The following is a 26,419-nucleotide window of genomic DNA, read 5'->3' as shown; positions in this document are numbered from 1 at the left end:
GGAATGAAGCCTTCTGTTTCCAAGGGAAGAGGTACAGCACTGGAGCAGGCTACTCTATCACCCTAAGGGACATCCTCCAAGGCTGACTGGGAGTTTGGTCATCATGGCTGTGTCCCAACCTTGCTGATTGCTAAAAAGCCTGGCAATGAGAACCAATTTTGGGGATGGTATGTGCGCTAGATACCGATCCACTGAAACCAACCTCTCGCTACACCCAGGCCACTAAAGAGAAAACACACCATCTCTGAGTCACTAATGATGTGCACCTATTATTGTGAAGTTTCTCTACATCTCACACCCAGAGCTCAGACCTGCCCAGTGCCCACACTCCAAACATATAAAGAAATGCTGGACCAGTGCAAAAAGTAGGTCATAATTATGCAAGGTAGATCCTAAGAGCCTAATTGGTTGCTAAGAAACTACATTTGCAAAAATGCAAGTGTCTAACCATGACTAACAATAATTGCCTGGACAAATCAGTGGCTGATAGCAGCAGCACTATAAAGGATTTCACCTAATGCTGCCTACATGGAAACCTTTCATCAGTTATGGCCTCCTATCACAGAACGACTGACAGATTCCACTGCAGGAAATATACCCACTTAAACTGTTTTGTATCTCCAGTATCAGAGATTTCATATAGCCTGGAGAGAGTGTGATTAATTTTAGGCAATAGCTAACCATCCATCCATCCATCCATCCATCCATCCATCCAGATGAATAATTGTTTAAAAGTGTCTGGATATCCATGAACGAGCTGCATGTTAACCCACTATTCATAGTTACAGCACTGCAGCTATTTTCCATCTGCATCATTCCACAATCTGTCACAAGTGCCAGGCAGACATGGCATGTTGGGAAACACACAATACAGATCATACTCTGCCAGTCTTGTTCACGCAAACTCCCGCTAAAGTCAATGGGAGAGCTGCCAGAGTGAGTTTTGAAGGAGAGGCATTGGATAGCAACCGAGCGACTTCTGTCCTGCAGGGTCACAAAGCACTCATTGCACTGTGAGCACTGGGATTACTTTCTCCACTGCTCATATGGAGCTGCCCCTTGGCTGGCCAGAAGCAGAGCAGGGACCACCAGGCAGGGGAGGTTTTTGTTAGTGTGCTTGGGCACACCCCTGCTCTTTGATCCCAGCAGGATGAGTGAGAACAATTGTCATCCAAGGGACTCAACAGGTAGCAGAGAAATGGAGATACCTCAGAAGGGAAAAAAGAGCAGGCCTGCTGGGATTTGAGTCCCAAGGCCAGATTTTAGTCCACCAAACTATGCGATGGGTAAATGGACTTGAGTATCTAAGTGCAAATTTATTCCACTCTGTTAATGCATCTATTGTTGTAACACATGGTCCTCAGGAATGAGGCGCAAAAAAGCAATGAGCAGTTAAAGGGGTTCTGCATGTGTTTCAAACCCAGATCAACCCCCACGCAGACAATGGTGGTTTACATTTCAAAGGGTAGAAGCGCTGGCTGAAAAGAAGTGTAATCAAAGACTTACTGAAGACAAGAAGTGAGGAACTACATCTCAGTGGGATAACCGATAGCTAAGGATCTCAGATGAGATCTCTCCCTCTCTCTTTCTCTCTCTCTCTCTCCATATATATAGCATCTAATGAAATAAGCTGCTCCTTACAAAAGCGTATGCATCTCTGATTTGGTCAGTCTTTAAGGTGCAAATTGGACCTGCCTTCTGCCTTAGGTTGATATGTTTGAAAGGATGCAAATATTTCCTAGATCGAACTGGATCAGGAATGTTACCGACCTCTCAAACTGAATTGCACTTAGGCACCTAAGTCCACTGTTGCATATAACAGATCGTCTGGCCCCTTTGCTTATAATGCCGAGTGAGCGCTCTCAGTCTGAATGGAATAGTTCAAAACCCCTGGCAATGATTCATCAAGCACAGTTAGCCACACTTCCTCCACCCCACATACCCATTACCCCTCAAGAGAACAACCTCAGGGCTTTCCTTCCCCTCTTCACTGTGGTGCCAGTGGAGATAAAATGCCCAGGGTGACTATTCCCACTCTGGCTTAGAGCAAAGAAAAATCCCAGTGACACAACTCGGGTACCAGGGCACGCCAGCCTTGACTTGAGCCATCCCCACCTTGGTTGAGCACTCACCTTTCCACCCAGTTCTTGTAGCTGGGGATGTCCTTGGCATAGAGGAGCTTGTTGGAGGGTGAGTCCTTGCCCAGCCGGTGCTCGGAGGTTGAACAGGAGTCCATGAAGGTCTGAGCCACCACGGAGAGGCAGGCGTCCGTGATGCTGTTCTTGTGGATGTCGAAGACAAACTGCGGGTTCTTGATCATGTTAACCCAGAACCTCAATGGCAAGCTGCGGGGAGCACAGGAGAGGTGATCAAGGTGGATCAGAGTCGGTGTCGTTCGCGGTGTGCCATGTTGATAACAGGCAGGGAGTTGTGTCAGGCTTTATCAAGCCTCATTTCAAATGTCTCCAGGGATGAGGCCTCTACCCTTTCCAATGGGGGAATCACTCCACAGTCTAACAGAACTGCAAAGCTGGGGAGCTGGGGTCTACCCGCACCTCTGCTACTGATATATACCTGATGGGATTATACTGCAGTCAATGGAGTGATATCAGGGGATGACTTTTGTCTAGCGAGTCCTAGGACAAGACCGTCACCCTTACTCATCCTCAGTGGCATCCAATTTTGAAGAAGCCCCACTGAAATCACCAGATGGGGGAGCAGAATTGACCCGTCGCCTTATAAGACTTCCATAAAGTGGGGAAGAGTTTGGGGCAGAGTTACGAAGTACGTTGGGAGGAGACATGAATCCCTGCTTGTTATAGGCTGCACCAGATGGGGACAGTGCCAGGGCAGCTATTCATTTGTACCCAGTTGCCCCAAAGCAAGTCGACGCTTCTGCCTTGAGGTTCCTTTGGGGCAACTCGGTTCATGGAGCCATGTCCAAAGAGCTAAGATAAACCTCCTGTATTGGAGTCCTCTTGCTGGGTCTCCATCGCCCTGTCTCCGGGGTTTTATAATGTCTTGTTTCAAATGTCTCCAGAGCTGGGGCTTCTACACTTTCCAAAGGGTGCTCATTTCAGCATCTAAATGAACTGCACAATAACAGGACACTTCTACAAATTAACCAGTTTTCCTTTCTTTATATTCATCCCGTTGTTTCCAGTCATCCTCTTCCTGAAACACCTGAAACAATTCATCTCTCTCCTAGGTGACTATCCCTTCACATACCAGCAGACAGCATGTCCCAATTGACTGTGCCAGGATCTCTCCTTCCCCATATGCTCTTGGGCCAAATAGGGACTGCAGTAGGACAGGGGAGAAAAAGTTGGCCATAAACTCTTTAGATGCTAAACTCCAGCCACCACCGGGGAGAGGGCTAGGAGGCTGCTGACTGGGAATGCTGAGGCCTGTGAAGTGACTTGGAGTTAATTCAATCTGATTGAGAAGGGATCATTTCTTCATACCGCCACCCCCATGCAATCCCCCCCCTGCAATAAACCTCCTGCTCATTTAGTCTGAGTGGCTGCAATCAGCCTTAGATTAGTGCCGCAGATAATGTTAATAATATGCTAATGTTTCATTAGTTGAAAGCCTCTTTGGTGCATGGGGTTTCTGCTTTTATTGCGCCGCCTGTGACGACCTGCCATCAGCACGGCTGGTAAAAGGAGCAAATACATCAGCCAGGAGCCCTGCCGTTTTCCTTAGCTGCTCCTTTTATAAGCCCTGTATTTGCACAGGCGAGAGGGAAGGAGTGACTCCCCAGGGAACTCTTTCCAGCAGGGAGATTCAGAGGATAAAAACAGCAAGGATCCTTCTCCCCAGTGATTGCAGCTTCCGGTCTCGGGCCCATTACACCCAGCGAGAGCAGTGGGGCCGTGAGGAAGATTTGGGGGTAGCGGCTATGGTATCTTGAACAGTCAGGCTGTCACGACTGTATGATGGGTTCTGCGTCTGGTCCTGACTACTTTAGCATTTGAACTGCAAATATCTCTCTCTCCCCCTGGGGACTCCTATTAGCCCCATTTTATACAGAGAGACCCTATAGCCCACAGAGGTGATGTCCCAGGGCCTGAGAGGCATTTAGGCACCTACACCTGTGGATTTCAAGGGCACGGAGGTGCCTAACCACTTTCGGAAAACCTAAGTGCCTGCACCAAGGTGTCACAGGAAGCCCATGGCAGAGCTGGGGAAGGAACCCAAGTGTCCTGAGTTGCAGACCGGTGCTGTAATCACAATCCCATTCTTCCCTGGCTGCATTTCCCCTCCATCTGGCACACGGGGTAGGGCTGTCCAGGGGGCCTCCCACTCACCAGTTGCTCTTCCAGGTATGCCGCACGTGGGGGTCGTGGATGTTGTGCTTGTCGGCCTGTTCATCCAGGAAATCAAACATGTACTTGATGGCCAGGGGCAGGGCGCTGCCACGGTGCGCTGTGCTGAAAATGGTCTCAAAGAGGTCATCAACAAACTTCTGCAATGTGCCCTGTTGAGGGGATGGGGGAGAAGGAAGAACAGCATGAGACACCAGTGTAGAGGCTTGATGCTGTCCAAGAAGACACTGTTGAGCCCTAGAGCACTCCCAGAAGATGGGAGGTGGGGTATCATGACGGCTTAGGGGGGCAATGCAGGGGCATGGGTTCAACCAATGGAAGTAATGACTGGAAAGATGGTGCCGTGCAATGGCTTTCTTGCGTGAGATATTATAAACCAATGGTCCTTAGGCCAAACACTCGTCAGGCTCAGAAGCAGTTAAGAGTCTAAGTGGACTGAATGGGAAGGTGTCTACCACCTTGTTGCACACAAGCCAGGAGGGCTAAGGAACAGCAGTCAGGAACATCACCAGGCTTTGCTGATACAGAGACGGAGAGGACTTTAATCTCCACTGAGCCCCTCTCACAAGCGCTGAGCTCACATAATGTGGACCGACTTTGTGAGCAAAATCAGGGGATTGCCAGGCCACAAAAGCCATCAATGAAGTGTCAGCGAAGTCGTCGGAGCTGGGTGTGGGGCAGGGGATGTGACAGGTGACCGGTCTGCATCTGTGCACAGGGCAGCAAGGGGCAGGATGCTGCTCCCAATGGGAACAAGATCAGGCCCTAAAACAGCGCTAGTGACTTTGGTGTGTGCTTGCATAGAGTTCGGTGAGGCTTCTTCAGTTTCTGTAGATCAGAGGTGTCAAATTCATCTGGTCCCAGGGGTCAGAGGAGTGGTGCAGGATTGGGCCATGAGATCAACCAATGGTGCAGGGCTGGCCTGTGGGCCAAAGTGGGCCCATGGACTCCACCCCACACCCCGTGTGCCAGATCCAGCACCTGCTCTGGCTAGTCTGGGACATGAGATGCACTTGGCTCCTGCTTCAGCAGGTCTAGGGCAGGCACCGTGTGCAGCATCGGTCCCTGACAGGCTGAAGCAGATGCCCCGAGTACTGGACCCGGCACGTGGCAGGGGTCCCAGGCTGGCCCTGCGCACGTGTCCTGGGCCCTGCGTTTGGGGCCAGTCTGGCACACACCAATTGCAGCACGTGGGTCAATTCAAGACCCAGGGCCAGCATCAGATGTGTCCTTCTGGGCTGTATGTGGCCTGTGGGCCATATCTTTACTGTAGACCATCATGCCTGGAAAGATCTTAAAAGGGGGCTATTGCTTTGCAAGACAAGCAGGTGAGCACATAACACAGGGACTGAAACGGGAGAGGTATGAAGGGGATGGGGCTCAGCGTGCTCACTGCAGAGGCCACCTGCCATTACCCAGGCTCCTTGTCCTGATAGTACACAGGGCAGCCCCACTGCTGGGCCTGGAGATGAAGGGCAATCCCTGCCAAGGATCAGAGAGCACAGAGCAATGGAGGGGTGCAAGCAGGCTTGGGATGCAGTTGCAGTGGAGGCATGCTGACAGGCAGCGTTTGAGAGGCGATTGCAGGGGCGTGCTCAGGCCTGGGGTATGCAGTGACTACCCTGGAGTCAGGCAGTGGGACTCAGAGGGTACAGTAGCTCAGCCTGAGGAGCAGTGACAAGGCTGTGTGCACCCCAGCAGGGAAAGGGGATGAACAGAGGCTGGTGCATGTCAGGAACTAGGTGCAGTCAAAGCCTGGGACAGCGGCAGCAAGGGGAAGACCAGGACATAACCGCATCTCCTGCCAGTGGCTTGCCCGTCCCCGAAAAGATAGCTAATACTCGTCGGTGTGAGCATCCCTCCCCTTCCATCCCAGCTAACTCCACATCAGAGACCATAGTTGTAACAGCTTGGCAGATCCCTCTTTCCAAATGGAAATTTCCCTGGAGAGCAAAACTCCCCCTTCTCTACAGACCCTGGGAAGGGCTTCTCTGGCTGAAAGCCGAGCGCCAGGCTCCGCCGGGGCGGGTACAGTTTACATAGCACTAACAAATGCTTAATTAACAGGCTGGTATCTCTTGCTGATTCCCCATTTGATTTATTCTTTGAGAAACAAACACAGATACCGTTTGCTCGCGTGAGCTCCTGAGAGGTGAAAAACCCCCCTGGAGTGTGTGGCTGGGCTCAGAGAGGAGCCCCGAGGGGAAATCGTGGTGGTCTGACAAGCAGAGCTGCCTGCCGGCTCTGTTTCTGAGGGAATGCATGCTCAATGCGCTCACCCAGCCAGGCACAAAGAAACCCTCCAAAGCTTTTAGGCTAAAGACACCGGGTCTCAGAGGTCAGGCCCAGATCAGGGTAAACATCGTTCCCCAAGATTGTGTTACCAGCAACTGCAGCCTTCCCCTCCTGTCTCAAAAGGGGAAGCGTGCTTGGGAAGAAATTTCTTTCCCAAGTCCCAGAGGAACAACCAGCCTCTTCCAGCTTAATTTGCTGCAGTGTCAGATGCTCAGTTGCTTCCCTGCCGGGCTCGCAAAGGAGCGAAGCCGGGATGGGCAGAGCCTGGAGTCCAGTTCATGGTCCACCGCTATGAGAACTGGCCACAGAAAGTATCCAGAGGACCCCAGTTCCCCAAGGTGCTCGAATGAATATGTATTGACATCCACTGGAGACCTGGCCCCCTGAGAGTGTCTGCCACGGGTTAGGGGAGGTCAGACACCACCCAAGTGTGGCTGTGCCATCGCTGCAATGCTGGAAGCTAGAGCACAGCAAAGGCTCAGGCTGTTTTATGCCCGTCCTTGGATGCTGCTGCTCAGGACACTGTTAGTAGATACGCAAGTCCTGCTTGTACTGGTCCACCACTACTACCAAGGATGGGGCTGTGCACGGGAAGGACGTGCTGGAGTGACCCTTGCCGGCAGCCCGTGACCATGGCTGTCTCTGTGCGTCTGTTCTGCACTTGCCTCTGCCCGTGTCTTAGTCCCAGGCTGGTTTCCAGGCTCAAGGGGGTGGAGAAGAGCTGGTATCTTCATTAATCAGGTGCCTGAATATCAGGTAGCTGTAATGCCCGTTACGTGTGAACTTCACCCACAGGGGTGCACTCCATCCTTGGCCTCCTTCTGCCAACAAGGGACTGGAGACTACACACAAATGCTGCCAGCTTCTTTCTCCCAGGCTCAGGACAGCCACCAGATGTTGCCACCTTTGGCTACAGCTGACCAGGCCAGATTTCTAATAATTTGGGATGTGCAAGATGCCAGTGCCTATTGCCAAATCTGTTACCCAGCCTGCCCCTCACTTATTCTCTTCTTCCCTGTTCTAGTCCATACGGGCTCCCAGGCCACCTTCTTCGCCTTCCAGTAGCGCACAACAGGACATGCGAGTGCTTGCTCTCTCATTCTCTCCTCCAGCCAGGTGGAGAGTTTTGTTTGGGTGGTTTTTATTTTTAAACACACCTGTTATTGTGTCTTTATTTTAGGGAATCCAAGGTTAAAGAAATGTGCCGTGTTCTTGGAGAGGAGGGAGAGGAGGGGAGGGGGGGGAAAGGGGTCTTTATTTCTTGAGGGAGTTCCTTCCATGGGTTGGGATGGTGTCCTGAGAGGGGTCTCCCTGGTGGCAAGGAGCTCTATATGGTAGGAGGGGGCATCTCCACTGTGGCTGATGGGAAGTCATGTCTCCATCCCACCCCTTGGGCAATCTGCATTATCTGGGCCCACCCAGTGGAGCACTTTCATGATGAGGGCCCAGGAGTTGAACTTGATACCTAGTGTCTCAGTAAAGTAGTGTGTGTTCCTCTCCATCTACTGGTCTCCTGGGAGTAGGTGGGGACAAGGAAAAGGAGTACCATTTCCCCCCAGTTCAGGGCATGACTCACTGAACCAGACCAGCATGGCCTTGTTGGCTACCCTGCACCCCTGGACTCACACCAAGACAGGGTATGTCACCAAAGCAAGCAGCTCCCGCCCCTACAGCTCTGTGTACGCAGCCATCCCTCCACGGAAAGCTGCTCCTGAGAATGCCACCAGCCATTCTTGCAGCCTCCCTGCCTACCCTCTGTCTTGCCATGCCCAAATCGCCCTGTGGTTCCTACTTCCTTACTATCACCAGAGCCTCCTTTCTTCACTGGCATTGTCCATTCCTTGGTTGGATCCTGACTACTCCAACGTGCATCTCCGTGACCCGCCCTTTCTCCTCTCTCCCTAAATCCAGCCTACCAGCACATTCCCCTCCATGTGGAAGTCTACCCCGTCACTCTGACCATGCCATTTCCAATCTCCTGGAATCCCTTCACTGGCCCTGTGCTAAATGCAAGCTCTAGACCTTCACCTTTGCAGCCCTGGAGGATGTAGTTTTGCTCCATTTTCATTCCCTCTTCCTCCAGTTCTGTTTTCCTCCTGCTCCTCTCTCTGTACTCATTCCTGTCCCACTTCTTCCCACTGTTCCTCTTGCACTTGGAGCAGATACCACACCACATCCTCTGAGTTGTCCCAAGGATGGCCACACAGATGTATCCTTACATCCTCTGGGAACCACAAAGACCCCCTGCAAGGGAGGCCAGACAGGCCAACTCCACTTCCACTGGAAGATTAAGAAGAGTCCTCCAGCTCCTCCGGGGAACATAGAGACTCCCAAAGGGAGTCCAGAAAGCTCCACTGCACACTTCTCCAGAGTCACAATGTTGCCCCCCAACCACAGCCCCCCTCACCCTAATACCATAGAGACTATAAGAGGGCAGAGGGAACCCTAGATATTACTCCAGAGGGGGGACACACCTCTTCCCATGGTTCCTCTTGCACTCCTACCCACCAAGGGTCCCAACTCCTCTCAACCCCTTCAAATCCCTTTCCTTCCAAGTCTCCCTGCTCATGCTATCATACAGCATCGTACCTTGGTGGCCAGCAGCCTTGTCAGGTAGATCTCAGACACCATCTTGCTGCCCCGGTCACCCTCTTTTTGGTCTCCATGCTCATGGTTCTTGACTAGGTGCCACATCTTGACTCCACTCTCGAGGTCCGGCGTGATCATGGGTGTGCGGGAGCGTAGGCTGTCTGGGCTGCCTGTGTAGCGGATCATGTTCTCTGCAGGGACAAAACCCCAGCTTACTCAAGCATCTCTTGGTTAGACAAGGAGTCAGACCAGGTACAGTGTGTTTCCTCAGCAGCCGCACTGCTTTAGAAAAGGCACATCCCTTGTTACCTTCCCATAATGGCTGCAAGGCTGGTGACTGCTTATAATCTCACAAGGAACTCACCAGACCCAGGGAGATTGTTCCCTACACAGAGGTCGGTTATGGTGTGAGCTTCTTTCATGAGACAGTCTGCGTCCCCCACCCCCTGGCAGAGTGAGGACCAGGCTGGACAAGATACTGGTGCATCTAAGAAGAGCATGAGCCTGCTTCAGCAAGGAGATGAGCAGGTGACCAGATTGGCTTTTGCTGCCTCTAGTTTCATATTGTGCCTAACTGCATGTTATGTTTAGTGCATTTTGAGCCAGGCCCTTGGAGAAGCACTGGGCATTATCCAGGGACATGTGTTTGGTCAGTGCATACAATAGATCTTGATCAAACACAAAGCGATGGCCCCTCTTTTTCCCATTCCTGACTTAGCTATCCCTCTGTTTGTTACCTACTCCCTGCTCTTTCAATTCCTCTTCCAAGTCTTGTTTTCACTAAGCATTTTAAAAGCAATGATCTGGATCCTCCAACTACCCACATGGAGGATCAGAATCTCCATCCAAGACCACCTCTATTCTCTACTGCACCAAATTCAATTTCTTGAGCCCCTTGCTGATGGCGCGGCCCAGGCCCCTGACCCACTGACAGTGCTACAAGTTGAGTGTATTTTAACTACAATTAACACACAGACAGACACAGATACTGTCCAGTAGCAGAGGCTGAATCCACCTCATTAATGCATTACCAGCCTCCATATATTAATTACCAGATGGAGTATCCTTGTTCTCTCTGGCTGCTGCTTCATTCTTTGCAATTAACAATCACTTCTGACCCGCCACAGCCTTTCCCATCCCTCCTTCTCCCTGCCTGAAAAATCTAGTAGCAAAGAATTCAAGAACTATAACAATAAATACCCCCCATCCAAAAGTCTTTTTTAAAAGGTCACTGTGCTTTCCTGTAATTGCAACAACACTGCAAAGAGAATGAATATTAATAAGGTTTTGTGGAGTGCTCATGTCCTTGGAGAAGGGGCAAGGAGGTTCCGCTGGACTGAGCAACGGCACTTTCCCTCAAGCTACAGAGGATGAGATAATATGGAGATGCTTTCGTATACTAAACAAAACTGAATGCTGGATCCAGGAGAATCGGTGGTCTGTACTGCTCTCCCGCTGCAGGTGAGAAACTCACCTGCATTGCTGCATCCGGGGTGCCTCACACCCATGTGAGCCCATGTGTGGGGCAGCTGTGCCCAGGGGGAGGGTGTGAGCTGGCAGGTGGGCAAGAGGAACCCCATGGGGTCACCTGGATAACACTATGGGCTCCCATGGACTGCTACGGGCATGGACTTCAAAGGGGAGTTGGGCACCTAAGTGCTTGATGTTTCTGGTAGTTCCCATCTGCATGTGATTGGGCTGTCACTATCTAATTAGCACTAACTAGCTGTCAGTGCACTGTTCCCATTGTAAGTCTGATGACTCGTCACCTGCATTGTTCCCTTATCTTCCTTCTGCCACCTGTCTTGACATGCATCGGCCAACGGGTCCTTACCATACTTGCTAGCTGAGGTCCTGGAGACGGTGGCATTATTGACAGCATTGTAGGCAGTGACTTGTTTGGAGACTAATGCTACCACGGATCCATCCGGCACCTGTAGAGAAAAGAGAATTTATTGGTAAGTCTTCTAGAGTCAGCCGAAAGCGCGCATTGTACCAGAGGAAATCCAGGCAGCCAAACCTGAATGACAAATCAGCATTGCTACCCTGAAGATCTCATCATAGTTACTTCCAGTCCCAAAGGATGAGCTCCTCACATGAGAGTTTCCACTAATATCAATGGGACTTCAACTTGTTCCCACTTCCATTGATGCAAGTCCACGCCAGCTCTGCTCAAGTCAGTGGGCAAGTCTGTGGCCAGGCAGGACCAGACCCATGCAGATCCTACTCCAAAGCTGGATGAAGTCAGTGGAACAGGTTTTGGATCAAGACCCTATTTAGCCTAGCTGTATGAGCAATGGCTTGCAGATCTAAGGTGTGGGGTTTCACCCATGCCCCTATTTATCCACATTCACTTTATGCTGGATCCGAAACCGCAAGAAGCTGATTTTACAGAAGTCTTTGGTCTTCTTAATATCCAATAGTTAGTAAAGCAGGAGACTGACACTGAAAAGGTCCAGGAGACAAAATTTCACTACCACAGCTAGGTTGCAGAGTCTGCACTGGGTTCAGACAGGACTCTGGGTCAAATCAAGACATATCAGGCTGTGTGGTTCAGACCTCAGTGTCCCAAGATCTCAGAGGCTATTCTCCCAAGGTTTCAACCCCAAATGAAATGTCACAGAACCAGCTGCTTTTGCAAGCTCTCCACTATTTTGCTCTGAAAGGAGCCTCTGCCCACATCCCAGCCAAACAGGATAACAGCCTCCTTCATCTGCATCCTTGGATTCAAACCAGAACTGAAGGTGTGGGTTCAGATCTAGGAATTCAAATCCTTCTAGGAGTGCCAAGGGTCTGGACTTGAGGGTCGAGTCCAGGCCATCTCTATGAGAAAGGAAGGGGTTCAGCATTTCGAGGGAAGCAGATGTTAAGACTGAGTTCACATTATGGGAACAGCTGGAGCACAGTGCCTGAAAGTGGCCCTCATAGACACAGAAATGCCATGACTCTTGCAGGGTCTCATCCTGTAAGGTGTCCGAGGACTTCTCTAGTAGAGCAGGCATGTAGAAACTCCTGCTTTATCACTGTGGTTTTCCATGCTCATTGAGCCCTCACTCCAAAGCACCAAAGGGGAAAATTAGTATTGCTCTGCTTCTACAGATGGTGTAGGTATGGCTATGGGTAGTAGGCACGAGGGCTTCAAAAAGAATAGGACCTCTTGCAATGAGCCAGTCTTCCCATCCATTATCTAGGCATTTATATGTGGTCCCTGCTTCAAAAGCCAATAAAACAGCATACAATAATGAGGCTGTGGCTAAGCAAAGCTGTATCAGGACAAATCTTTGAAAAATACGAAGTTATAAAAAAGAGAAGTGGAAGGGGGAAGGAAACACTGTGAAGCGCTGCTAGCTCTCATCTCTGTAATAATAATAATTAGTACTTACACAGGCTTTTCATCTTCAAAGCACTTTACAGACACCAATTAATCAGCTTCTCAGCACGCACCGAAGGTAATTATTGGAGCTCTGTGTTGTTATCCCTATGATGCAGATAGGGAAACTGAGGCACGGGAAGTGGTGGAAGGTGCCCAAGGAGTCAGTGCTGAGTTCAGACTCCACTGGAAACGTTGACTTGAAAATGCCAAAACGCACGTTTCTTGACATTTTGGAAATCCCTCTCCTCTCCGAGCGTCTTCAGCCCAATCTCCACTTTTCTTGGACTTGCCCTTGGCTGAACCATGGCCCAGATCTGCTCCTCGGGCATCAGTGTTGACATGCTCCACAAAGGAAGTCAGCACCATTTTCCATTCTTCTAGAGGCAGGGAGTCAGAGGCAGCGGTCCCGGGGAGCCTGACCCTGACCCAGCATCGCCTGGCTGCGTCCCCCCACATCCTAGACAGTTCTCAGTCCTTAACCTTCTTCTTCCAGACCTTAAGCCCCAAACTTTTTGCTCTGTCAACATCAAAGACCCCCAGAGCATGAGCAAAACTAGTTTAGCCTCTCCCACATTATCTCCTTTCTGTGCCCTATCCATTCCTGCCCTGTGCCCCCTCCTGTCTGCGGAAGCCAGGGGCAGCCTGGTGTATCCATTTCTACTGCTGGTGGCATGGTGAGGGCTGCAGCTCAGCCTCTTGTTTAAGAGGGTGGTTGCCTACATCTCCCTCTAGTCCCACCCCAAATGATTTGCAGGACACTTTTATCTGGTATCTCTGGGCCAACGGGATGGTTGGGTTGACAGACTGACCAGTGTCAGCAACAGTGACTTGGGGAAGGCATACAAGCCCCTTCATGGTGAATAGCTGCCATGTGTTACCTGTAAAACAGCTCTTTGTCTCTCTTTCCGGTGCTGAACTACCCTCTTTCCAGCCCATCTGATCACCCGGGAAGGACCTGTTATCAGGCCAGTCCTTGACATCATATCTGTTTTTCATTGTGTTATTTGACACCTTCTCTAGACACGTGGGCCAGGTCTTCATCTGGTCTACATCGGTGCAGTTGTTAGACAGGACTAAACCGGCTTACATGAGCTGTGGATCGGACCCTGTGTGCATGACACAGACTCCTGGATCCATCTTGCAGGGCTCTGAAAGACCCCAAACATTTACTCACAGCCATCCCCATGTTCCCACCGATCAAGTGGGGATGGGGATACAGCTCCAAGCTTGGCAACTCCAATCCTGGGTCCGGTCCAGAGACCTCCACTTCCTTTCATTCTCATGCACTGGCATCTTTGCAGGACACATGGCATATCCTGCCATGCCATGCCTTGAGGGGACTGGGGCAAGCTCAGGTGCAGAGCTCAGGTGAAGGCAAGCACTGCAAGCAGGATAGACTCCAGGAGCTGCCCTTCTTTTGCCAAGCATTCACCTTACATAAAACCATGGGAGACTGCTCAAATCTTAGCCCTGCATCCACCTCTGTGTGATGGGCACTGCAGCCCCTCAGCACCTCTTAGGCTTTAGGCCACTGTATTTAAGACACTGTATTTAAGACATTGTATTAAGTCATTATAAACGGGCCAGCCCGGTGTTCCAGAAGATGGGAATACCAGGGAACAAAGATGGCAGCAGGATGTTGGCGTGACCAGGAGGATGCAGAAGGGGAAGCTGAAGAAGAGGCTATGAACACACAAGAGTGGGGCTGAGCTGGGCTATCTGATCAGAAGGGTCCTGGGGAATGGATCTGGAAGGACTCTTTCTCTTCCATGGGAGAGGAATAAAGGCCTTTTATCCATAAACAAGAGAAGGATGTTGGAGCATGGGCAATGCCGAGAGTCACTGCCTTGTATTGCTCTTCTGTTTGTTCCAGCACTGAGCTTCACGTGGGGCTGGGATGACGAATGGAGCCAAGACAGGGATAGAAAGAGGGGAAGTTGTGGGGCTTGTGTCAGACCAGCAGCAAGAGACTTGGATGGGACGGTCACAGAGATGTTGAAGGAGGGCTGGAGGGCTCAGGGCAGAGAGAGGCGGGCGCTGGCAGTATTGTTCCTGTGTCCCTGGCAGAGAGCTCTTGACTCCTTACCTGATAATGTGCCAGGGTGTTGAGCCTCTTCCAGTCATTCTCTATCTTGGTGGTAATGTCTTCATCCTGCAGGATCATTCTGGCCCCGCTTGCCTGCCGCCACTCTGTAGGGAGAAAGAGCACATGTCTTTCTGCTCTCCTGACCCATGGGGAGAAAGGGACCGCTTGGTGCACACACTCCACAGGGACCACTCATACCCCATGCACACCACACACACGTACACTCATGGGCTTTGCCAAATTGCACAGATCAGTAGCAAATAGACCTTTGGGCATGACCCCAAACACCAGACAACTACACAAAGATACGTGTGCTGTGTACTCAGGCACACGACACATGCAGCTGCACTGAAACCACACAAGCTACCTTCATGCACACGACATATCTATACACACAAGCCCAATTCAAGGAAGGGATTCATAGACATATCTCAAATCATGCTCCATGTCTGGAGAAACTGCACCAAAGTATGGTTAAATCAACTGTATCTGAACCAGAAACCATCAGAAACATGTAGCTTCATCACTGGTAACCAAGACTCAACCACAACCAGGCACAGCTTAGCCAAGATCTGCTCATAAATTACATCCGTTTGTTCGAGTTAATTAAAACAAACTCCTGAATATGGAGATATCACCTGCCGACTCTAATATAAAAATGCAAGAACCGTTGCAAATTTCTTTTGGTTTCAGCAATTCTCTTATCACCTAATTAGAATGTATTTGTACAGCCGACACTTACTTTTATTATTCATTTAAATTAGCGGGAGGGGGGTCCAAGGCTGAGTGCTCATTTCTGGGTGGTACTTTGGAGGGGGACGTTTGCATATGCAAATGCATGACTGGTCAGCAGTGGTGATCATGATTTAAAATGATCTTAGACTGGCTTTTAGTTACTCCAGGCCCTTAAGTCACCACCCCTAGTATCACAGCATAGCCACAGGGTGAGTCTGCATCCCTAACAGCACCTGCAGAGCATCCAAGTGCCTAGTGGGCTCTGAAGCTGGCAAAATGGGAGATCTTGAGGTTCAGGCTGTGTGGGGACTGGGGAGGGAGACGGTTACTCCATTGAGATGTCTCCTCTGGCATCTCTAAACCAATAAATGGTGGATGTCAGGGAAGCTATTGCATGGGGGATAGATCACTCCAGAGATATCCAGTTCAACGTTTGCCCTCTACAGCATCCACAGAAGATTGGGCTAGACGAACCATTGGTCTGACACTTCTTACATTCTCATGTTCTTGCAAGGTGCCCTGCAGAGTACAAAAGTTGGGGTCCCGTGGTCAATACTCCCATGGGGTTTCCTCACTTTCTCTTGGTTAGGGCTCCTATGGGCATGCCCAGCCTGTATGCTTTCTCCCTGAGGGCTTTGCCTACTTCTAAATCTCCTTCCCCCCAAACTCAGCATCCTTTTTCAGTGGCACTGCAATAGTGCAGTACCATATATACACTGCAATGGTACAATAGTGCAGTACCATATATGCACTGCAATAGTGCAATAGTGTAGTACCATATATGCACAGCAATAGTGCAATAATGTAGCACCGTATTTGCACTGCAATACTGCAATAGTGCAGTACCATATATGCACTGCAATAGTGTAGTACCATATATGCACTGTAATAGTGCAGTAGTGCAGTACCATATATGCACTGCAATAGTGTAGTACCATATATGCACTGCAATAGGTAGGTAGGGTCTGGTTTTCAGTTTCATGCTTGAAGATGGATGGTGGCTTTCAACTGTCTTTGCTATCCCCATGTTCAAGGGCTGTGCAGACCCTCAGGCCTGTTCAGATTCATGCTCTACTTCCAGTGAGTCCTGGGAAGCAGGAACCACATCCTGCAGTTCTCCCTCAGACCCTGCCCATCCTTTACAGGCTGCGGACTCCATACACCAGCCCCACAATGAGCAGGGTACCCAGTAGAGGGGCCATGTTAGCCATGTCTATGGTGTTTTCTTGCTGAAGCCTGGACCACCATTGAGAAACAAGACCTGTCTTCTCACCCCTTCTCTGGGTGAGCTAAAGCCCAGGAGTTATGCAGGACCAGGCCTAGAGGAGCTCTGGGTGTGCCTCAGCACCACTCTGAGGATGCTCTCTGGCCCACCTGCTCTGCCTCGTGGCTGGCTCCAGCGTAAGCAGAGCATGTGTGGGCAGGTGGAGCTGCTTTCTCGGCAGGACCCCATCAGAGAAGTTCTCTAAGGGTTGTTCTTTTGCAGCAACACCTAGTAAGAGCAACAGCCTCTTGCCAGCAGCAGTTCCCCTGGGAATCATTGTGTTGCAAGTCATTCAGAGGCCCCTCCCTATAGCAGCAACAGCTCCTTAGGAACAACACAGCACCAGGGCATGGCCATGTTGCAACTCACTGTAGTGTTGACTGCATAGACGTGGTTTTCAGAGGCCATCTCTGCCCACTAAAAGGCTTGTCGATTCAAGCCCAACAGCTTCCAGTTAGCTTCATGCTCTTTTTCCTGCCCACTGGGGCTATGTTTGGGTTACAGATGTTGTAGGCAGATGTTAGAATCCACATAAGAGCCGTTCCTATGCATGTCAGGAGATACAGCACATTGCAGGGTCCAATCCTGAGCAGCTTACCCCGAATTGACTATTATTCCCTTACACCACATGCCATTGACTTCAGTGAGAACGTTAGTGAGGATGGAGAGAGGCCTACTGCCCACAGCTGCTCAAGAGTGGGATCTTAGCCTGAGTACGGATTCGAATGACTGCCTCCTCGCTTGCTCAACTGAGTCCCTTCAATACCCTTTTTTCTCTCTGCAAGTGCTAACTGCGGGTAAAGAGAATGGGAAAAGCAGGGCACAGGAGGGTGAAGGAAGAAAAGGTGACCCCTGCATTCATATTCACAGCACCAAGAGGAAATCTCTGGCTCTGTCCACAGTGGCCCAAAGGAGAGCGGCACTCCTACCCAATTTGTGACTTTTCCACCTTCCAGAGGGAGGGAGAGAGGTGAAATCCTATAACCTTTATCTGGCTTTCCAATCAGGAGCAGCCATAAACGCAAACTCAGGAGACGGCTGCTGGGACCCCTTTATAATTCATTCAGCGGGTCCTGTATCATCTTCTTCCACATGGGAATTACTTATTTGGTTTCTTGTCTAAATCCACCACCTTTCAGGTCAGCAGGGCTGGGAGAAGGGAAATTCTTAGGGGCCTTGGACAACAGGGGTTTCTGTGTGCATATAACCCACACCTTTTCCCCCAACACCATTATATGCAAGGAAGAAGGGTCCCCATGGGTCCACAAATTTGGCACAGGGAATGGGGTGGGGGTGGTGGAGCAGTTCCAGTGTTAATTGCTGCAGCTCCAGGAGCTATGGCAATTAACACTGCCACTGCTCCCTCCACACCTCCCCAGTCAGGTTGGCACACAGGGTTGGCATGTGGCTGCACTTGGCATGCTCGGTCTGATGTCTGACCTGGCACACAGCCCTGGACCTGGCATGCCAGGTCTGTTCCTGCTTGCTGGCTCCAGAGTCGCATCTAGGGTTGAATCTGATGCACTGCACCTGGGAGTGCAAGCCAGACCAGGGGCCAAGCACTGGATCTGAAGCCACGTGCTGGGTCCAACCCCTTGTGTGGCCTCTGGGGCTGGTGCCATGCCTGGGGCTGTAAGGTGAGCGTGGGACCATGCATTGCCTCTGGAGCCGTGTGCCGAAACTTGGTGCATGGTCCCAGGCTTGTCATGCAGCCATGGAGATACTGCATGGGGTTGGACTTGGAGTGTGGTCCCAGATTCAGGACTCTGGATCCAACGCAGCATGAGGCTTTGGAGCCAGGGTGTGGGGTCGGTTTTAGTGAATGGCCCTGGACCTGGCCAAGGACTCCCATCACATGAGAAAGGTGGAGGAGCTCTATTATGTCCAGCCAGGTCTGAGCCGCTGGTACACATTCACCAGCACTTCAATCAAATGGGTCATAGGTACTGAACCCACTCCCCATCCCCACTTATTCTTCCGGACTGACTGGTGGGGCAGTGTGGTGGGTAGGTCACTGGGTCCCTCCTCAAGGACTGCACTGCCCATGGCTCTCGACTTATCCCTTCTCCCTCCCCTACCTTCCTTTTTAAAATTGCAGTGCGGGAAGTAGCAAATTTCTGTGCTCTGGAGCCAGCTTTCTGCTTTGTGATCCCCCCCCCCCCCCCGCCTTAATGTTCTTTTAAGGATCAGGGTATTTTATCTGTTGTTAGGATTTTTTAAATTAATCCATGGCAGGTCACTGTAAAAAGAAAGGAAGCCTTTCGTCTGTGGGCTGTAATTTGGCTTTTGGACTAAAATGTAACCTCGGGGTGCCCCAAATAAGTGCTTTCAGCTGACGAGGCCCCCTAAGGCGTCTGGGTAACTGAAAAACATTATGACATTTTCAGCAGGTACAACCCTCTCTCCCTGCAGCTATCCTGAATTTAACAACACAAAATAACTCATTAGCTTGCTTGCTGGCTTCTGTCGGAGCAGTCCCCCCGTGCGCTGGACAGATTGCCCTTGCAAAATTGGGCTGGAAATAGCAAACAGTGGATTTTGCTCACGGAGCCAGAGGTATGAAGGCCAGGGGGACCCATTATAACCATCTAGTTTAACCTCCTGCCAAACCCAAGCCAGAGGATCATGCCCACTAGATCACAGCACTCAGATCTGAGGCATTTTAGCCCTGCACGATCTGAGCTGCAAGCAGCATAACCAGAGGGTCTTCCTCTTCCTCCCCTTCACTGTTATCCGATGACCCCGCACTCAAAGAGCTGGACGTAGCTGTCTGCCCCCTGCCCCTTGCTTCTCCGACCACCCCGGCAGGTGAGCGAAGACAGCCATACAAGCTACACCTAGGGCTCCTGCATCTCTAACGCTGACATTTCCTACTAAAAAAGGCTGCTCGTTAATTGAACTTCTTTTTGGTGATGAAAGGTCTCCTTTTCCCTGTGGGTGGAGCAGGAGCACACTCCCCGCCTTTTAACCCTTGCTGGATCCCACCTCTCCTAATAATTACTGGCACATCCAAAACTCAGGAGGGGGGTCGTTCTGATCTGCAGTTCCAGCTGAGAAAAGGATCTAACCATTTACATGTTATGGCATGGACAAGGGGATCTGGAGGCCTGGGTCTGGCCCAGCTCCGATTAAGGCCGGACTAAAGCAGCTTTGGAAGATAATATTGTTCTCTACATCAAGGCTGTCACGGGATACCGTGTCTCCCCAAGATGCTCCCTCCTGCTCATGCTGCCTCCCATTCATCTCTAGCAGGGCAAAGTCATGTCTAGCTTTGGGTCCAAACTGAACAGGCCAACGCCGCACCAGGCCTGGACCAGTGGACCCGGCTCTAACCCCCCTCTATACCTTGCATTCCTGGGAGCCAGACCCTGGCTGGCCTCACCTTCACCCTCACCATCCCAGCCCCTTGCTGACTCTCATCAGCTCCAAAAACATCTTGGGCTCCTTTTGGTCGATTTATAGGATTGGGTTTTTATCATTGCTGCTCTTGGCAGCTCGTTCCATTATTGCGAGCACCTTTTGTCAGCAAGAAGCTGGCGGCAATTGCTGTCAGGAGGCCCCATCCCCACCACGCATATGCACACATGCACCCACACACTTAACTTCGCTCCCTGACCTCTCATTTCTGCCGTCATTATTGCCATGAATGAATTCTTGGCATCTGGCCATTCCTCTTCCTTTTGGTTTCTGGTCTGTTTTGCAGGGCTTTATATACTCCATAATTTTCCACTCAAGCGTCTTTCATGCAAGGTTACAGAGGGCAAATTCGCACTAATCTGTTCCCACAATATAGTCCCAAGCGCCAGACCACACCACAGCGGTTGATACAACCTTGCATCCTTTCTTACCAGCCACCTGTTAGATCCTCCAATACAGAGGAGTGATATGGGTTTTGTCCTTATAAACAATTTTGGACACCTCACTCCTACTAGGGCCCTGCTGTAGCTTCAGGCTGGAAGATGTTGGCTTGTTTGGCTTTTTTTCCCACTTTATTTTTTAATGCATCCAACCCACCAAACAACAGATTCAGCACCCAAAGATTCACCCAGTCCCCCAAAGCATGCACAAAGACACATATTCACAGCCTATCAACAGTGCTACCACAACCCAAATCAACATCCACGGACATCCCACGCTCCCCTCCCTTTCCCGCTCAGTCTCCGGCAACTCCCTCGGGTCTCCAGTGATGTCCCCTGATCCCCTCACCTCCATACAATTCTGCCTCCCTACAACTCTGCACAACACGATCCTCATTACCTTCTGCTCATCTCTGCTTTTTCAATTTGAAATGGATTGTAAATTTATTCTCAAGTGTTCGCTCACAGAACTTGCACTTCAGTGTTCAAAAACGTTTCTCAAATGTTCTGGTTTGGAGGCAGGAGAAGATGCCTTTTTTTTTTTAGCAAATTTCAAACGTCTCCCTCAGATTTCCAAGGAAGCATCTTTTTTGCCTTGTCCCCTGTAGAACACGGATTTGACAGGACAACTTTATCTGTACTAAAACTTTCCTTGCTTTTTCAAACTACTCAGTGCCAGTTCTCTTCCAGGCTTTTGCAAGTGTAAGTCTTGCAGCCGCTAGAAGATGAGTGATGCTATGTTACTTAATACGGTGCAGAGCTCCAAGGAAAGTTTAATAGGAAGATTAAGGGGTCATCTATAGTTGACATCCTGTTGTCCCCCTCACCGTATCTCCAGCCTTCTTCCAGCACAGTTTAATACTGAGACACATCCACCATGTGTGGTAAAAGCCTCCCACCTATCCACACTCCCTCCAACATTTCCCTATTCCTACACCATACATGCATTTTATTTTAAGTGGAGTAAAACACCATCCATATAGCATTTTAAAATATTTTTTCTATTATTGTGCAAATGGATGTGTATAGATCTTAAGGGTGGTGGATGACAGAACAAGGAGCAATGGGTTCAGTTTGCAGCAAGGGAAGTTGAGGTTGGATATTAGGAAAAACTTTCTTACTAGGAGGGTGGTGAAGCTCTGGAACAGGTCACCCAGAGAGGTGGGGGAGTCTCCATCCTTGGGGGTTTTTAAGACTTGGCTAAACAAAGCCTTGGCTGGGATAATGTAGTTGGGATGATGTAGCTGGGGCTGGTCCTGCCTTGAGCAGGGGGCTGAACTAGATGTGACCTCCTGAGGTCCCTTCCAGCCCTCATTTTCTGTGATCTATGACTTGTTCCAGATGGTTTCCCATTCTTCAGCACTATCTTCTGATTCAATATCATTAGCCCATTTTGTCATAACCATTGTTTTTTCTTCTTTATGACTATTTAAAATTGCTTTACACAACACAAATCAATAGGCCTGTGTTTTTCCTTACTGTGATCACACTGGGTGGCTATCACACTGTGGGACACATGCTGTCTGAACCCAACGCCCCCGACAGAAAGCCTAGGGAGAAATCTCAGCAATAGGAGCCTCGCACATGTTGTTCCCCTGTTCTGGTAATGTCCCTCTTGGGGCTTTCCAGCAGGGAAGAGTGAGTGAGCCACTGGGTCTCAGACCTATAGCATCCCCTTTATGCCCTTGGCCAGGTGGGGCTCTTGCATGCTGGAGCAGGTTTGTGGGTTGTTTTTATGGCCCAGAGGTTATGGAAGGCACCTGGATCTGATGTGCAGAAGGGCTGGGAGTATCCTTTTATCGATCCCTCCTGCCCTCAGTCTGCTCCACTCTGTCTGGTGTCACGGTGCCCAGAAGAGATGGCAATATCTCCGTTCGCACACCCCCTCCCTGCAATGGGACTCGAGGCCGAGTGTTCACATACCCAAGTCCATGTCTGCAGCTTTCGGCCGATGGGAGCAGGGCACGTTCTTGAAGATGGCGTCCAAAATCTTCTCCTTGACCTGTGTGATGGTGTCGCAGTTGAGGATCTTCACTGGGATCTCCGGGCTGTTCACGTTATCGGGGTTCACACAGCTCAGGACCTGGGGGAGGAAGGCAGAGGCAATGAAAAGAGCTATACTTTTCAGGGAGCCACGGGCACCCCATCACCACCCCTCCCCAGCCGGCTCCATGCCAGCAGCACCGGCCCAGCCCTGCAGGTTCCTCTAAGCTGCGTGTGAGGTTGTTCAGTAGATAGATGGGGTCTGGATACGTGCCTACAGAGGGCTTGTTCCAAAAACAGGTGTTTAACTGGCTCAACACATGACAGGGCTGTTCTCATTGCTTTATGCTCGTACTGATTAGCATCACTTAGGGCCTGCTCCTTTTTCTACTGAAGTTAAGGGCAAATCTCCCACTGATTGTGATGGCAGCAGGATGTAGCCCCTACCTAAGTGCACCGGCCTCCTCAGGTCCTTATTGCAAGGATGGTGTGGTCTGAATTCCCCTCTACGTGAGCTTTTCCCAGTGCGGTGCACTCATAGTACTCAGCTACCTTTGGAGCAGGCCAGCCCACACACTTGGGTTCCTCGAGCCTCTCTTTCTTGACTTCTCAGCTGTGGCTGCCAAATAAAAGCCTATTCTGCAGCTGAGGAACCAATTCTTTTCATACAGGCCACTTAAAAAGTTGTTCCCAACTTCCAGCTGGTACTGCCCGAGGCTGGAAGACTGGCCAACGCAACGAAAAGCTTGAGGGCCTTTGCATCTGAGACAACTTCAACTTCAGGAGAGCCTCACAAGTGTTACAAGTGAATAGGACCTCCTTTGCACTCTGTCACCCTTGGCTTGACTCTTTAGCCTGATCTTAAATCTCATAATCCACAGTTTGTCTTCCTTCCAAGCTCCTCTGCCAAGAGGCAGGCCAAACTTCTCTTAATTGGAAATACAGGGCTTCTAAAAAAAAAATCACCTCTTGCTCTGGGACTTGAAACAAGAAGTTACCTGATTAGCTAGGCCTCCGGTTTCTTGAGGGGATGCTGGCATCTGTTGCATGAGCATGGTCCAAGAGCAAAATGAAAAGTATGTGGGGGGCTGAGAGGGGGAGGGGGTCCCTTCAGCTCAAGCACATGGAGAGTAATGGAAATTTGGCTGCTAACTCACAGGCATTTAGAAGATCAGGGCTCTGCTATCTCTGGGTGGAGAAGGAAAAAAGTGTATACATTTTTATACACTTAACATGCTTTTAAATGTTGAAGGAGAATTAAACTGGGGCTGGTTAATGTTCTGGCCTTTTTACAAGAGCAGAGGTAAGGTCCCAATTCCTCCACACGCATGCAGGAGAGACAGGATGCTTCTTGACTTCATGTCCTACGCTATTGAGCACTGTGATATCAAAGGGATGTCACCTTCCATTGCTGTCTTCCAAGAGCGGGGAAAGCAATCATTATGTATCATTTACAAAAGGCTTTGTGAACTTTTACAGGAAAGGCACAATATAAATGTAAGCCATTGATTGGATTCTATTACTATTATTCATGTCCCTTCTGGGAGCATTGGGGAAGCATAAATTCACATAATCATTGTAATAATAACAACAGCAATCATTTACATTTCTATAGTATCCTTCACCTTAGAAGATCACCGAGGTATTTACAAACAGCACCAATAATGCGCAGCCACCACTGGGGTGATTAATCATGCTGCCTAACTCAGTGGGGTAGTGCGGGGTGGGGGGAAGAGTGAGGAAATGTTGATCAAGGACCTGGGAATGTCATGGGCTCATAAGTAGCCATGGAAATCAGTTATATTTAAAGTATCGCCCCATGCAATAAGCTACCCACAGATCATCTGATCACCCATGCATGCTGGATTGAGTTGTCCCTGGGCAGAATGGATCCAGTCGTATCATAAACACAATTTCATTCCTGGGAAAGCAGCAGAAAATGAGGGCTGGAAGGGACCTCAGGAGGTCACATCTAGTCCAACGCCCTGCTCAAAGCAGGACCAGCCCCAACTAGGTCATTCCAGCCAGGGCTTCGTCTAGCCAGATTTTGAAAACCTCCAAGGCTGGAGATGCCACCACCTCTCTGGGCAAACTGTTTCAGTGCTTTACTACCCTCCTAGTGAGAAGGTTTTTCCTGATATCCAACCCAACTTTGGGGCCTTGGCTGCTTTGCATTATTCATGTCAACAGCCATGAAGCTGAGATGGGAGCTGGGTCATGTTTTATTCCCCACAGAATGAGAGAACAGCACTGGTGCAAGAGGGTCTCATGGCTGGGATCTGTTGGTGCGAGCTGCTGAAAGTCCCCAGTCCCAGGAAAGGTAATGGGCACCCAGCACCCTGCTGGATTGGTTCAATAGACTGAGACATGTCTTCTAATACATGTAAGGGTGAAGTTACATGTTACACCTAGACCATGCTAAGAACTGAAAACACAAGCATCCATGCTTTATTAATTCATTGACTTGTGGCATGTGCCCTTTGAGTGTCTCAAAGTTATGCCACTTCGGATGCGGGTTAACTCGGGGCCATACTACCTAGCTCGTCTTAGGGTAACTTCAGTCTGCTCCATGGAGATAAAGCAAAAATTTGCAGTCCTCCAGCATCCCAGGATACACTGCTCCCAGCCCCTATCCTAGAGCAGGATCCCTGGCTACACCCCTACTCACCTGTACCCTGGTGGCAAGTGAGAGCTATGCAAGCAAGAAATAGTATTAACCCTTAACACAGGACTGCTCAGAGCATTTTCTAATTTTAACACTGCTAAACATGCCCTGGATTTAGTCTGGGCAACGTATAACGGGTAACTTCACCCTACCTTGCCAAGCAGGCTTTATCAGAGCTGTAGATGAAGTAGAGTTTGCCCCCTTTTGAGTAAGATGTCAAACACCAGGGCACTATTACAGACCACACACTACATTGTGTTCAAATGACTATATAGATAAATATTGCTGAGAAGGCTCCAGGTTGATTAGGTTTGTTTTAGATGCTGAGCAGCTTACCAGTGACCTGTCTGCTCCCTCTCACCCTCTCTCTGACCAACTGATTTCTGAGGCAGGCTGCGTGCCTATGGCTTATGCCCACCAAAGCAAATAAAATGCTATGCAAAGCCAAAATAGTGGCCCCTCTCCCAAATGTAGAACTGCAGGATTTGCTGCTCGGGCTGAGCCACATGGCTTGGAGAGAAACCAGCCCCAGACTTGGTAGCTTGGTAGGTGAGGATCATGCCGGAGAAGCAAAAAGTCTTGAGTTATAACACTGACATCCGCTCTGATTTCCTGTGCCAGCATCAATGAGTGACTCACTGTCTCTTCTCAGCAAAACAATATTTCAACTGATTAATAAAAATGTTTCATTAAAAAGACCCACACTCCCTGATCTCTGTGCTTTTGTTGCATGCCCTACAGATGGGGCTGGGCACGGCCGTCTGCAGTGTCTGTAGCAACTCACCAAGCACAGAAGAAACCCTATGGTGACTGCAGATGGTCTAAGGGGTCACCAGCCAGTATGGAGAAGGAAGGGGAGATACATCTAGGACTTCTCTATGACACTAACAGCAATCAAATCAGGCCTAGCATTATTTCATTTGAATTTAAAAAACTACAAAAGACTCCAGAACAATGTCTATTTATTGTGGGGGGAAAAAATGAAAGCAGAGAGAGACCAAAAGGAAGAACAGTCTCATTCATATTTTGCTTCCTTTTAATCTCCATCGCTGCAGCTGATCTCTGTAAATCTGCTAAGATTCCTATCGGGAAATATTTGCTCTTGAGACGTAAGAGGGAAAGCTGATTAACATCAAACGCCACCAAGTGAATGGAGGGAAGCTTTGTTCAGCCTGATGTATAATTACTACCTCTTCTCACTGGCTGCTTTGTACCCAGTCAAAAGGATTTCCTTTGGTGTAAGC

At 49.8% G+C, this 26,419-nt stretch overlaps 1 protein-coding gene across 1 annotated transcript in view; it reads right to left on the bottom strand.

The window, feature by feature from the left end:
* Positions 1-26,419, bottom strand: part of PLXNA4 (plexin A4) — a 533,592-nt gene that overhangs the window by 22,784 nt on the left and 484,389 nt on the right. The window contains exons 25-30 of the mRNA XM_090041550.1: positions 22,451-22,610; positions 14,672-14,775; positions 11,047-11,146; positions 9,213-9,403; positions 4,311-4,480; positions 2,133-2,345 (exon numbers count right to left, since the gene is read on the bottom strand). Coding sequence (XP_089897676.1) covers positions 2,133-2,345; positions 4,311-4,480; positions 9,213-9,403; positions 11,047-11,146; positions 14,672-14,775; positions 22,451-22,610 — 938 coding nt within the window. The remainder of the gene's footprint in view (positions 1-2,132; positions 2,346-4,310; positions 4,481-9,212; positions 9,404-11,046; positions 11,147-14,671; positions 14,776-22,450; positions 22,611-26,419) is intronic.

This window comes from Crocodylus siamensis, chromosome 4, assembly GCF_052110815.1.
Source record: "Crocodylus siamensis isolate JL-2025a chromosome 4, ASM5211081v1, whole genome shotgun sequence".
Lineage (NCBI taxonomy): Eukaryota > Metazoa > Chordata > Crocodylia > Crocodylidae > Crocodylus > Crocodylus siamensis.
Note: the sequence above shows the minus strand (reverse complement) of the source record. Positions and strands in the feature narration are given on the sequence as shown.